Source organism: Neodiprion fabricii, chromosome 4 (genome assembly GCF_021155785.1).
Source record: "Neodiprion fabricii isolate iyNeoFabr1 chromosome 4, iyNeoFabr1.1, whole genome shotgun sequence".
Classification (NCBI taxonomy): domain Eukaryota; kingdom Metazoa; phylum Arthropoda; class Insecta; order Hymenoptera; family Diprionidae; genus Neodiprion; species Neodiprion fabricii.
In genome coordinates this window covers 5,651,278-5,666,869 of record NC_060242.1, presented here as the reverse complement: position 1 = coordinate 5,666,869, position 15,592 = coordinate 5,651,278, and the positions used below count along the sequence as shown (strand labels likewise).

The 15,592-nt window shown below is 36.7% G+C and overlaps 1 protein-coding gene across 1 annotated transcript; it reads left to right on the top strand.

Annotated features, from left to right (window-relative positions):
- The first annotated feature begins 3,328 nt into the window (after positions 1–3,328).
- LOC124179940 (NK1 transcription factor-related protein 1) lies at positions 3,329–14,195 on the top strand. Its single transcript, XM_046564825.1, has 4 exons — positions 3,329–3,851; positions 6,791–6,949; positions 12,610–12,713; positions 13,608–14,195. The coding sequence occupies exons 1-4, from the start codon at positions 3,566–3,568 to the stop codon at positions 13,917–13,919; spliced, it is 861 nt and encodes a 286-aa protein (XP_046420781.1). The 5' UTR covers positions 3,329–3,565; the 3' UTR covers positions 13,920–14,195.
- The last annotated feature ends 1,397 nt before the right edge of the window (positions 14,196–15,592 follow it).

The following is a 15,592-nucleotide window of genomic DNA, read 5'->3' as shown; positions in this document are numbered from 1 at the left end:
CGATAATTGTAAATTTGATGGAAAATGTAGACGAAAATTAACGCTTGTTCAATATATCATTTACAGTAAATGTGATAGCATCCATTTGATAAATTACATACATTATAAATATTACAATTTTATCACACGCAATTATGTAAGGGATTATTCAACAGCCGATTGATTGGGACTAATTTTAATTCTTTTACAAGTAAATCGAGAACGTTTGGAAGATATTCTTTTCCAAGTTATCGTCGGTACTATTAAATAAGCGGATCAAAATATTATCGACAGAGTTTTTTGAATTGTAGATTTTTCACGAACAAATGAAAGGGGAATAAAATATGCATGAGATTTGATAAATAGGGATGAAATACCGCAAGAACGAACGAAAAAGGAGCGGAAAAAACTGTTCGGGGATACGGAAGACGTTTAAAACGATATATTATTGAGTTTATTCGCTTTACAAAAATACCTATACATACCTTGGAATAACTTGAAAGCGGACGGTTGAGGAAGAGGGGGTGAGACAGACAGAGCGATAGAGAGAGAGAGAGAAAGAGAGAATAAGGGGGAGAAATACGTTGTGAAAAGCGCCCATTTTAGACTTGCAAACATATAAATCACGCCGCGAGAAAAAAGGGGTTGGGGATGCTTGAAGGGGGTTGAAGATCTTAGCCGGCACTCAAGGATCCGGCATAACACGGCCATATTCCGCGCATTCAGGGAGCGCAGAACGGGGGTCGGTCGGTTGAGTTGGAAGGAGGAGCCTTTCAATGCTGCTTGATAAAGGGGATAGTAGGCAGGATGGGGGGAGAGAAGCATACAAGAAGAAGAAAAAGAAGAAGAAGAAGAAGAAGGTGAAGAAAAGGAATAAGAAGACGTGAAACAGGACCCAGAGGGGTGCGTTAGTATGTGTATTGTGTATAGTAAGCCACGACTCGATTTTCCGAAAGCGTGTTAACCCGCACTTACACCCACGCAACACACTCTCGCCGACATTTCTCTACTCTGTAAATCTATCAGAAGTGTATTTATTTTTTATACGATTTTTGTTCACGCTGTTCTGTTTAAGAAAAATTTTTTTTTTTTTTTTTTTTTATCATCCCAAGACTTCTTTTATCGCGTCGAATAATCTTTGGCAGCGACATTTCTGGGACGAGGCTGAAGTTCCGAATTTGAAAGGGTCAGAAAGTGCCTAATTCCGGATTATTTTGCGGCGAAATTTGACGTGAAGATATCGAACTTTGAAGAAACGACAATGTTTCGAGTGGTCGAAAACCCGACGGCTCACGGTTACGAAACGACAGATTCCGAAAATGAAAATTATGGTAGAGCAAAGTTCCGGAAAGTAGAGTTACGATAGAGCAGAATTCTGAAAAATAAAGGTTCGATGATGGGAAATTCAGTTAATTAAAACATACTCGCACAGCGTAATTTATTCGAAGAGTGGGTTTAAAAAAATGAGAAAAAACGAAAATCAGAATTAACGAGATTCCGAATGTAAAAACGTCGAAAATAGAAAGATCAGTGGTGAAATTTTACCCAGACAGAAATTCACAGAACTAAAAATCTTGGATGATTTGGAATTTTGGTGTTTTTGATTTTTTAATTTTCTCATTTTCGCACTTTTGGAAATTTGACTTGTCAGAGTTACGCCCTTTCGGCATTTTGACCTTTCGAAATTTTGCCCTTTTAGAACTTCGAGTGTCAGGTTTTGGACCATTCGAAACTTTCATATTCACAATCAGTTATAATTTGGAAAATTGAAATTTCTGCTCTAGCTTGAATATCTTTTCATCCTTCAATCGGAGGAACGTAAAAATTTCAACCGCTCTGATTATTGCCGATTATAGAAGGGCGTGCATTTATTGAACTTTGGTGAACGATTATTTCTGGTACTGTAATTCGCAATGATTCTCAAAGGTTGTTGAGGATCATTTTTTAACTACGGTAAAGAATATTGTGGTTTTGTCGTAGACAAGCTTATAGAAATTAGCATTCGATAAATGTGACAAGAAAAGCTGGAGAGAAAGGCAAAAAAATAAAATCGTAAATTAAAATTAGTCAAACTATTGAAACCTTGTCAAAGGATTGCTAAAAAAAATTTTCAAGAAATCAAATGCAGGTTATCGTTTAATTTCCACTCATAAGGATTCTCTTCATTCGAAGTGACGTAATTGGTGAAAATTATCAGACAGAATTTCTACTACTACTCAGATCCCGAAAGATCAATCAACACATTAGTATCGAGATTTTTCAAATTTCTTCATAACTCAAATAAATGTATAAACGACAAGTGAAAAACATCGTTGAAATACACGGGCCCAAAATTTATTTGTTAAAAATCGAACCCTTTCTTCGTTGTACGTTTATAAAGCCAGAAAATTTATTACACACGATTTTGGTTGAAAACATTTTTGCTCCCAATAACCAAAAAATCCAATAAATCGGGTGTCCGTTATTTTGCTATCACGATCGCTTGTATCACATGCGATAATAATATATAATCATCGCAGAATAAACTAATGCCAAGATCTTATTCAGATGAAAAAAATGTAGTACCAACACCGATACGTATAATCAATGCAATCACTCTGACAAGTGCGACTTGGATCTATCAAACTTTCTTACGTGTAACTCTAACAATATATTTCATGCACATTTGTACTATCGACACAACGATACCTGCGGTTTCAAAATAAAGGAGAGGGAAATAATAGCACATTATGTAACAAGGGAATAAAGTCGAATTTTATTCCTGTGTTACATATACACTGAGATAAAATTTCATTTTTTACGATAACTAGAAAAACTAGAAAAACACGAGCATTAAATTTTCGCAACAGTTACAAGAAAATGTATTAACAGCCATCGTAATAAGAAAGAATAGTAACGGATACCAGACTTTCCGGTAACAGGTAGAAAACAAATTTTCATTTCCTACCTAGAACTATATTTTTCGATTATGGTAAAAAATGAAAATAGTCTAGGACTGAGCGGTAACCGGAACCAAAAATTTCTCTCATTGTCGGTGTAGGACTTTATTTCCGTCTCGACTCTGGCCGCGATATTCATTTGAAAATTGGGGCCTTTAAGTTGGCCTGATATTTCCCGCAGACGCGTTTTAGGAAAAAATATGTCACCTTCGTCCCGCTTTCGAGGTAAAAAAAAGTCAACTTTACGGTCGAGTCGGGAATAAAATGAAAATTTCGGATCGAAACGAACGACAAAATACCGGAACCAATACGGCGACGTCCCACTTTCGGCTTCGATGCCGCGCATAAGACGCGTTGTTAAGGGGCGGCGGGGGCCGTCCTAGAATATCCATGGTGGGGGCAGGGATGCTGGGCGGCGGGGGCGACACGTGCCACCTGTCACACGCCGGTGAGAACGGCGCCGAAGAGGGACCTGGTTGATTCCCGTTGGGATATCGGCAGTTTTCCGCACGCGGTGATCGGCGGTGGTGCAGAAGCGGATCGGGATCCGGGACCAAAATCGTTCTTGGAATACAACGGTGGATTGAAATTTCTGGGGATTATTCGGGAGGCGCCGCTCCCTCTGATGGTGAGAACCGGGCCCAAAAATGGAGCAGCTTCGAGGCGAAGGGCCGGAGCCATCCGGCTACGGAAGCGACTCCAGCAGCGGCGGTTCCGCCGATCAGTTTCTACGCGTTCGGAACGATGTCCGCACCGTTTCCGCTTCCGCACCGAACGCCTTCTCCATCGACAGCATCCTCGGACGGTCCCAGAGGAACCAAGACGTCACGTCTGCCACAACCGACGGGGAACGCGATGATGACGAACAGGAGGAGAGGGACGAGGATCGAGGAAACTTCGTCAGGCCGACGGCCGTATCCGCATCCCATTCCGGTGACGATTTAACATTTTCAAGTGAAGCATGAATATTATAATAACGGACCCTTTGTGCTCTCGCCTGATTTTTTGTTGAAATCAGTGTCACGATTAGTTGCATTATACGGTTGATACTTGGTTCGAAAATTAGCAAAGAAATGATTCACAGTGCCTGGGCATCTGGCGATTCGGCTTAGTCGTCGAGAAATTAACAATTTGTGACGTCGGTTTGGAATTATCTTTAAAATAAAAGGTTCGATAATCGGGTCTAACCCTGTGAAATGACTTGCTTGTATATTTTTTAAATATAAAAAAACTCGCGGCTTTTTATACTGTCAGAACAAAAAATTTTGGGATGATTGGATCTTGAACTAGAAGCCTCGATGAACTTGTCCAAGTTTTTTTTACAATTTTTCCACCGCTTTAAACGGCCGATATAAAGGCAAGACGCGAAAGACCCGACGTTTCACTTTACGTGTACTGAAAACCATGTTTCACCATAAAGATTAAGATGATCTCTTCAACCATCTCTTTCAAATATCTCGACGTGTTTTTTTTTTTTTGTATCAAGTCTGGACGATTATCTCTGACCGTTTTTGGATGGAAATCCATCTATATGTAAGCGCATGTGAATTTTCTTTTCTGTTTTGGTCTCCTTTTAAACCTACTGCTTCTGTTTTGTTGGGGAAAAAATTTACTTCTTTATAACCAATCCGAAAATGTAAGGTTTGCATGTCACTTGCGGATATCTCGATGTTTTTTTTTCTTTTTTTTTCTCTAATGATTATATGTGTCCGTGTGTGTGTGTGTGTGTGCAATCAGTTTTTAGTCCAACGATATTTCGAGAAAGAGTAAACGAATTTTAGTCCAGATCAAGGAGACTTTTATTATTAATTTCGAACTGATTTGAGCTTGGATATAATCGCTGCAGCAGTTTTCGAGACGTGTGAATAAAAACGTCAAGAAAGAAATAAAAATGTTGATGTCTTAAGAACGAATCCGAATGATTTTGATCCCAATTAACGCGGCTCGTTTTATAATTTTGAACTGGTCAAAATTTGTGTCACATTGGCCACCAAGGCTTTAGAATTATTGACGTAACAACAAAGTCAACAAATGTTCAGAGATTTTATACCTTACTGTGTTTTTCACCGATTCACAATTACTAACGTTTTGCAAGTGAACACGTTTTACTCGTTTCGTTATTCGAGTATTCGAAGAGGTTTTTTTTTTTTTCATAATCCAATAAAATTATAAATTTATTATGCAAAGAACCAACCAATATTGATGTTGGGTTGTTCAATTTTATGCTGAAAACGCACCCGAGTGAAAATTTCTTATGAAGGCCTATTAGGTTCACCCTAATTGATCGCACTTTTTTTTTTTTTTTGTTTTTTTACAATGGAGTGGATCCCTTTAATCGAATTTAACACGATAATCTTTTACGATTATTCCATCAAGAGAGTCGGCGTTAAATTTTAGTTTTTGACCGTGCGTATTTTGTCACTGATGACGAATCCGACGCTCGAATGATTTGCAGTTCATCGTACGGTGGAAAATACGTGACTAAACAAACGGTTTGAAAAACGATGACGTTGAAAAGAATCGAGTTGTATGTAATATGATGGAATTTAAAGAAAGTTTGATGGATGTTTTTATTGAATTGTTTTTTTATTTCTATTACGTATTTCGCAAGTAGTTTGGCAAAACGTAATTCTGTGACGTATATTTTACTTTTTCACTTGACACAAACTTGAAAGCAGATATCTATGCAATGTACATAAAACTGAATTGAAAGTAATTTACTCGGAGACGTTACCGATGATAAAGCACATTCTCGGTTTATATAAAAACACGGTTTTATTCAATTGAATGTTACTTTTTCAATTATCGTTCTTGGGTGTAATTGAAAAATTATACAATCTAATTATACATGTTTCAAAATACTTTACTTTATGCACACGTAAGAAACAGGATTCTTTTATCAATCCACGACGAAACTTGTCCGTTGTATAAAGTTCTACCCCATTATCTAATGAAAAATTTAACACCATAAAGAACAACTGTTTGTATCTTATTGGAACTAATAACATCGTGATAAATCAGGTTATTTCATTCTTTTCTATTGCCGAAAACTTCGTAAAAATCCTCCGAATCTAGTGAAGAATACAGAATTTTATTCGTAAATGAATTTACTACAAATCATCAGACTTAAGGCAGATTTTCTTTTCTTCAGTTTGCTAATTGGTAAGGAAAGGAAATTGGGAAATGGAAGATCATGCACTGCAATAGCCGTTCTAATTCCAAGATGATAAACTTGTGATTCAGACAGAAATTCATGTATATTTATTGTTATAAAAATCTAACTCGCCTTTGTCTTGCTGAGAATTCATTTACGAAGATAACAAATTGTTGGTCTTTTAGAATAGAACAAGCGGTACGTAGATTTTTTTGTGAAAATCTCGTAGTTTGAAACAATTTCTCTGGCGTTTTTGATATAAAGACTTTGAAATCCAACGTTTTCAATTACTTCCTGTATCACAAGAGCTTTTTTTACTCAGCCGTAACTTCGATAACCTTCAACGAGACTTTTCAAGCCTTCGGTTTATCAAGCTTTTGTTTCGATACTTTTTAACGATCCACCTATTCGCTCTAAAATGATGGAATAATAATATATTTTCACTGAAGACAAAGAATGAAGTTCGGCGTATTTGAGAAATTTTTATTAGCTTCGGTGTAGAATTTGAAACATTCCGTCTCCTGCCAATAATTTTATAATTTAATTTTCTGTTTCAGCGTTTTCAATTTCAACTTTTTTATTTACATTCTCGTGTAACCTGTGAAATAATACATGTGAAACTTTTCACCTACGGGTTCAAAGTGAATTCAAACGTATCCTGCAAAGGCGATGATTGCCCGAGTATTTTCCTGACTTATCATAATTTTCAAAATTCCAGGCTTCGGCACGGCGCTTTACTCAACCGCAGGTCTGACCTACCCTGAAACGGCCCTAACAGACCCCGCCGGATATTCGGCAGCATCCCTGGCATCCGCTTCTCTCCTCTACAGTGGTTGGTTCGCGCAATCCAAACCTGGACAACTTTTCGGTCTACAAGGTAAGAAATTCATGATCAATCAGGCAAGAGTAACAGCTTCGAAAACTTTTGAAATATTTTCCCAACGAGATTAAAATTTTTTTTTATCAAACCGAGGTAAATTTTCGTCTTTCGATGCAGCTGAGATTTCTTTGAACGTCTTTTCACCCTTTCCTTTCTCAATTGTTATTTTGCATACATTTTTGGAATTTACTTGACTGATTTCTGCGCAATTGAACAAAAGAAAAAAAAACATTCTATATTTATATCATTTGCTGAAGTTTAAATTTGTAAAAGTGAATGGATTAATTTTGTTAATTTTTTTTTTTTTTTAATTGAAGTCTATAACCTGGAATACATGTGTAAAGGGTAAGCGATTCGTATTCGGTTGGACTGAATGAAACATTATCTGTGGCTGTTTTCACACTGCGTACGCGAACGAACGATATTAATACAAGGGATTCAGATGTTATACCACGCAAATTGAGAGAAATGATAAATTAACATAAAGAAGCAACGGAAAGGGTCAAGAGAAGTTTAAGGATTTCCCAAAATCACCAGTACAAAATTTCGACAAATGACAGTTTAATAGAATTCTAAAGAAAAAAGTAACAATACTTTTAAAATCCAGAGAAATGCAGAAAAATTTACTTCGCGAAATCATCGATGGAAAATGAATCCAAAAAAGAGACGAAACTTGCAAAAAAAAAAATAAATAAATAAAATAAAATAGAAAATCTCGAATCACCGAACAAATTTTTTTTCACGAGTTCGTTAAAACGCGATTAGTTCTTCCGAAATATGGACTCGGGAAGAAATCTTTTCCCTGTGTTGAGCGATCGTCTATCAAAATGACGTTCCCCGAAACGAATCGAGGGTGATTTTGGCACCTCCGTTACGCAGCGTGTACGAGGCGTTAGAACCGAGGTGAGATCCGCGGGTGTTGATGAGCAGCTCGCGTGCCGGAAGCTGTTAGGAAAATAGTTAGTTGCTAACCGAGAACTGCTCTCTTCATATCCAATATTTCCTATTGAAGACCGGAAAAGGTGGAAAACGCAAGACGATTTTGCAATCTAGGGCAGATGCGAGATTCATTGGCAATTTTTCAGAGTTAATAGAATGTTTTTATGTACCAGAAACAGTCATACTTGCGGTTTTTTTTGTTTTTTTTTCTGCTGGACGGTTTTGTCACGGGTGTATATCGAGATTTTGAGATTGTAGCAGATCTTCATTAAATATGATCATTCATTCGGAGAAATTTTTTAAACGCTTGATATTCTGATAAAACTTGTGAGAAGTGAAAGAAGACCAAACGTATTTTGCTTTATACATTACATTATATTTATATTATATATATATATGTATATGCATATATTACGGTGGTCCTTAATTGGGTTTGGGAAAAATTTTGATGCATTCGCCCCCAGATTGTCTCCAAATATATAGAAAAAAAAAATCCGTGGAAAAGACGAGCTTTCTATCTTAATGGGAAGGGTTGCCCCTGAGGACTAACTTTTTCCCAGATTTTTTAAATACATTTGGAGCCAATCTTGGGGGCGAAAGCATAAAGATTTTTCCCAACCCCAAATAATGACCATTCTAATATATATATACATACATACATAGTTCTCGTTGTTTTAAGGGTGTATGTTCAAATTTGGATCTTTCCATTATCTACATTTTAGTGAAATTTTAAGTTTCCAGTAATTCGTTCGGACACGCAACTCGATTTAATAACGATCTAGTATCAACTCGATCGAAGTTTGATCCTCCAAGATATTCAACGATCCAAATTCAGCAACCTAGACTAAAATTTTGTTTCCTGAATCTGAAATTTCTAATCATAAGAAATTTGATAACCGCACGGATACGTCGAGATAAATCTTCAGCCCCTTACATCCACTCGGCGTCAGCCGCGTTTCCGCTTTATAATTTTTCGTACCAAAAAAATGACACCCAATGTCATAGATCACACAGATTTCGGTGCGGCGGTGAAAATCGTCGATTTAAACTCGTGTAAAATCATTCATTCGTCACTCGAGTCGGTGTATCGGCGAGCGAAAGCCACGCCCGGCAGCGACCACCACCACCATCACCACGACCATCACCATCGACCATCGCGACAAAACTCCGGATGGCTCGAAGCGTCCGCCATGTTGTCAGAGGGCCATTTATTGGCGTTCTCGCGCTAACTACCTTCGCGAGAGGTGCTAAATAGTTGAACACACTCGTAAATCTTCCGCCCATCTCCCAGCTCGGTTCATCTCGTCCTCTTCCTGCGCCTCCCGCGCAGCTTACACCTACCTTATACCTACCCACCTTACACTTACTTACCTACCTACCTGTTTCCTCGATTCTTTACACAGTATTTTCCTCCGCAGCTCGACCACACCGCTTGGCTCTTATACCGCGTAGGCAAAGACCGAGATGATCACCGTTCCGGGAAAGCTTCAATGTACAAATTCTCTCGCGGCGAATTGCCTCTAATTGTGTATCGGCAAACATCTCTGTGTGAACAACGCGATCGGTATACGCGCTGTCCGTTGAAACAGCGGTAATTGGTTAATGAACTATACATATATGTGTATATATACTGTTTCGGAGTCACGAATGTCATTTTACAAAAGCTCGTTTCGCCTGCTGGATTTGACTTATTATTTTTCATTTGAAAAGAGGAGAATATTATACCGTGTAACACTTTGATGTGAGAGCGAACTTCTATTGTTTACGGTAGAATATTCACTGTTGAAGTAATACGGTTTCGACTTTTGTAGAATACTTTTTTCTGCGTCAATCTAACACAGACTGACGTTTTTGACGTCGAGTTTCTTTAATCGACGAAGAAAATTGTTGGGTCAATTTTAACACCGTCAATTTTTTACAGTGTTTATTTACCTCCGCGCGCACTGAGAAAAATTTCATTTGTTACAGTAGCTAGAAAAATTGAGTGAAACAGGCATCGTTAAAAAAACTGTTTGAATATCGTTGGAATGACGAAAAACGAGGTACGCCTAACCATTTTGCGTTATTGTCGATCTTTTTTTGGTAATTGCAACGCAAAATCAGTTTGTGAGGTTTACTCTACTTTTTTTGTTACATAAGGCTTTAACGTCAATTTATTGTTGCACAAGCGTTAAATTTTCGCAACAGTTTAACAAGAAAATCTAGCAACAGTGATCGTAATGAGAAAGAATAGTAACGGATACAAGACTTTCCGGTAACGGCTATAAAACTAGTTTTCATTTTATACCTAGAAATATATTTTTCGATTGTGGTAAAAAATGAAAATAGTCGATGACTGAGCGATAGCCGAAACTAAAAATTTCTCTAAATGCATTTGCACAGCGTCGATGAACGGTCAGTACCGTAAATCAATCGAGTAAACCGAACTCATCACAAGTTATACAATTTAATAAGACAATAAATTTCTTCACATTCTTGCCTTTGGGCAATTAATAAATTTGAGAATGAATTGCCGTTTTCAAAATGCACTCACTAGCGTGTAATAGTGAAAGAGCGGTCCTGTACGAATCGGTACGGAAACTGTGACACCTGCAGCAGCATCGGTCGTATAGTGACGGTTTCTCACAGGATGTGACATCGCTCTACAGAGCCGTTGGAAAAATGTAGAGATCCTTCGTATATGCGGGTATAATAATAAAGGGTCTGAGAGTTCTTCGTATAACATTGTGGCGAGCGATACATTAGGCGGGTTGAAAAACCCTTGTAAAAACTCTAAACTGTTGTTCAAACACGTGACACTATATTGGTCAACTACAGAGAACGGAGGGAAACCTCGGAGTCCTTTTCTCTCTCACTCCCTCTCTCTCTCTCCCTCTCTCTTTCTACTTTTCTCTCTCGGCACGACTAATCATTTGGTAAATACCAGACGGGTACATTATGGGTATGGTAAAAGGGCAAAATACCTGGGCTCTTCCCTAAAGGCGATGCAATTTTTAGAAAAAATCTATTAGATAAACAAACAAGACGAAAACTTCTTCACCGTTTGTTATACTGCAGAGATCGACGTTGGAAACTTTCGTTGTGCCTGCCGAGGAGACTTGTGAAATCGTGAAGTAGAATTTTTTTACGAGCTTTTAATGGCCCTCCGTTTCCATGCACGTATATGGGTATATATTTATACCCATATATATATTATATATTCACACACCGAGTCCTTAGCAATTTTTTTTTTTTTTTGTTGTTACACGACGATTCTCATAATCGATACTCATCGTCGCGTATCCGGTGGTTTTAAACTGTGAAACAAAATACCTTGGATTGTCAAATTTCATTATTATACCCGCTTAATCCTACATCAGTTATTGTGTCGATTTAACACAATGCACAAAATAATTTTCCAGCAGAACGACTCTTGTTTACCCAATATACTTGGAATAATTTTTTGTTATTCGTAGTCCCCAGGATTTTTAGACTGATTTTGCTTATGACTGATCGAGTTTTTACAAGCTTTCTTTGTCGTAAAGTCGATTGAGCAATAAGAAACATGATAGCTGAAACGTTAGTCCAAGTAATAATTCAATCTTCAAATCATCGCATATGCTAATGATTCGTTTTAACAAGACACAAATCTTTGCTTCTACTATTAGTGTAATGAATTTTCAATCCGTTAAACTATCGAATTCGTAAAGAAACCAAAAAAAAAATAATCATTAGCCGTAGATGAAAAACATCGTACGAAGTAACCAGAGAGCAGTGATTTATTCCAATCGCATATTTTTCGGTGATAATGATTGAGCAAACTCTTGGTAAATAGCAGTAAATCTTTGACGTGTGTGTAATCGTTGTGTCGAATTGTAACCAAAGTTTCTAATCACTGGAAATTGGTACGCGTAAGTTACTTCAGCGAAACACAAGTTTTACACGTGATATATTTTTTGCCACAACGTGCAACGGCATATCCATACGCCATTGTTTCAAAAGTGACAATAATCATTTGATAATGTATGTATAAAATTCACTTACTAACGGAAATGTGTAAAACTTTTTTACACCTCGACGATAATCGCACCCAAACGTTCGAGAGGATAAATTGTTTGCCCATCTTGTTGCCACCACGCGGGTCCATTATTGACTCTAAGATGTCACACGTTACTCAAACAATCCCACATATTTTAGATATTTGGTAATTTCATTTTTCCCGTGTTTGCCAAGCGACGATTTTTAATACGGCCGTTCTAAGCGCGTGTCTGCAATTCGTATCGCGCTGTGTCCTCGTTTTCAAAACCATTGGAGTGAAAAGAAAACAAAAAAAAAAAAAATCATGAAAGAAACGCATCAATAGTGTAAGAGAATCCTCGGTTCACTCGCAACACTGAAATTTCATTACCGCTTTCGCAAATTACACTTTTAGATCGAATAGCGGAATGAAATACGTGACGGGTGAAAGATGGTCGAGAAATCGTCGAAATTTAAAACACTGTCATTATATCTGTCAAGTTTGTTGAAATGGTCATTTGTACATGCAGAAAATCTGACCATCGGTAACTTGACTTGTACAGTCTTATCGATTTCTTGTATAAAGTCAGTCAATTAAATCTATTAGAGTAAGACAAAGGGTAAAAGCTTGGAGAATAATATTATTTATTCAAAATGTTCGCAACGAAATCACGTTCGTTTCTTTTTTTTTCTTTTTTTTTTTCCTTCATCTTTATGCTCAGCTCCAAAACCAAGCGGTAGACGATCTCGGAAGCCTGGAATAGATAGGAAACCACGACAGGCGTACAGTGCTAAGCAGCTGGAACGACTGGAGGCTGAATTCAAAGTAAGTCAACGACATGTGTCTACCTACTTACTAGCAATAAGATTCTATGGAAGTGCAACCATTGTTCTTTTTTTTTTTTTTTAACCTTGTCTTCTCTTCCAAGTCATCGAAACATTTATCAGCGAAGTCATTCGCGATTAGAACGGTCACGGAGATCGAGAATTTTTTAGTTTCGATGAAGATTTTTACCGCCTCTCATAATTCTTTGGAAACGAAAACCTCCGTCCTTTGACTGACGAAATTTCAGACCTAGTTTAACGATGGTTACAAAACGAAAAACACAAATATCGCGGTTGTTCGAGAATAAAGAAAATCTGTCGAGACTGCAGTTGCGGCAAAGTGTCGACTTATCGCAGGGTAGAATTTGCTTACATTCCGAAGGTTTCGAGACGTTGAAAATTGGATTTTGAGGAACTTTGCTGCAGTAAAGTCGTCAGCTATTTATTTTTGTACGACTGGATCGAAGAGTGCATGTATGGGATGCAGAGGCGTGTAAAAGAATTGTCGAAACAAAAATTTATCATACGAAGGATTGAAGTATCTCTTTACAATTCTTCCTAAATAACTGCTTTTAATCATCTTTAAATTATACCCATTGTAATTATCCAATTTTTTCTTCCAACTGACAAATTGGAAAGAAAACAAAATAGTCTGAGATAATTTGTATGGATTTCATTTGTGAATAGAACAAGCTACCGCTGACTACAGAACCGGAAGAACCGTATCAATTTTTCGGTGTACCGAAATCTTTTTTCGAAAGCTTTCTTTGTCGTTCGTCGTTTTTTTTTTTCTTTCTTTCTCTTGTCGTCTTAGACTCGAAACGTGTCTCGAGCCGACTGTAAACTCGAACTATCCTCGGAAAGAAATGAGAAAAAAGAAAAATCTTGTCGACAGGTTGACAAATATCTGAGCGTGAGCAAGCGAATGGAGCTGTCAAAATCGTTGAATCTGACGGAAGTCCAGATAAAAACGTGGTTCCAAAATCGACGAACAAAGTGGAAAAAGCAGCTCACGTCGCGTATGAAGATCGCCCAACGCCAGGGACTTTTACCCCCGACGTATTTCCCGCCTGCGCAATATCCTCTGCTTCCGTACTACGCGGCGCCGCTGATGTTCGGCGCCCTGACACCAGATGACGCCACCGGTGTCGGTGTCGCAACGCTCTCGCCGTGTCCCGTCGTCTCCTCGGCCGGTAACTCGGTTTGAATCCGGAATGATGCCCGGTCGGTACTGCAGACAACTGGAATATCGTTGAAACGGTTGTTCGGTTCACTGTTTTATTAAATCTGTGCTGTCGGTTGCAGCAGCGTCGAAGATTTACTGGGGGAGTGCAATATTGAAAGAAACCTCAAACGTGGACGTTTTATACGACGTTTCGCGATCAAATTCACAGAGGGCGATGGACTCTCGAAATCAATTCTGTTCGACAGCGAGTGTATTTTTATTTTTCCCAGCGCGTTATCTACATTTTTGCAAAATATCAATGTTGGGTATGCAGTCTCAGTTTTATTTATTTATTTTTTTTTTTTTGTCTCAACGACCTGTCAAGAATCATTTATTATATTTGTAAGGTATATATTTTATAACTATAATGAGTAGAATTATATCATTCTGTATATATTATTATGTATATTGTAAATGTATATTATTATGTAAACGATTTAGATCATATAATATGGGAATCAATCCACCGCATTATCTTAGCATTCCCTTTATGAGTACCATTTGATTTTTCTGTCAGGTTATCGTAGACGTAAAATGTTTAGTAAAAAAAGCAGAGAAAAAGAATAACTCCAAAAATCAAGATATATATGCATGTATATAAAATGGAAAAAAAAACGTTTTTCACACATACCTGCTTTTGTTTCAAACGGGTTTCACAACGTCAACCTATTTCCACGTTTTCCCGCATAGAATTCTTGTTAACAAAATTTAACAAATAATAAACCATACACTGTGAATGTAAATAATATTACAAGTTATAACGGGTGATTCTGCAAAAAATCATGACCATTTATGAAATAATTATACAGTAAGGATATCATCCGTTCGTATAATTTTATATTGATTTCAACATGTTTCCTTCAATAACTTATGCACAGAGTGAAACTCTTCGAACCATTACATTGCACATATGTTTGTGTGTATGTATATATATATATATATATGCAGCTTAGTCGTATTTAAATTGATAAATATCACAATTACATATTAACATTATCATCATAATAATAATTACGGTAGTTGAATTTAATATTTACAGATCGTCGAATGTAGCTGACTTGCGACAGAATTCATCTCGTATGTTTGTAAAATATGTACACTATGGATGTATATTGTATATACATGTATGTATATAAGTATAGCTTATCAAGAAAATCATGTAATATTATTTAAGGATTGAGCCGTAATACTGTTTAGATAATTATCTCAACTATGATAACGGTTGGAACTGCGATATATTTTTTTTTTTTTACAGCGCTGTTCCCGTTTATTGAATATCGTACGTATATATGTATATATATATATATATATATATATATATATATATATATATACATACATACATACATACATACATATATATATATATATATATATATATATATATATATATATATATATATATATATATATATATATATATATATATACACATACATACATACATACATATATATATATATATATATATATATATATATATATATATGTATACTATTATATACGTATATGAATGTGGCGAGGTAGCTTATGTACTTTGGCATCGCAAATGAACTCACATACACTAATAACCTGCGAGTATTTGGATATATATATATATATATATATATATATATATATATATATATATACACACACACATATATATACATATA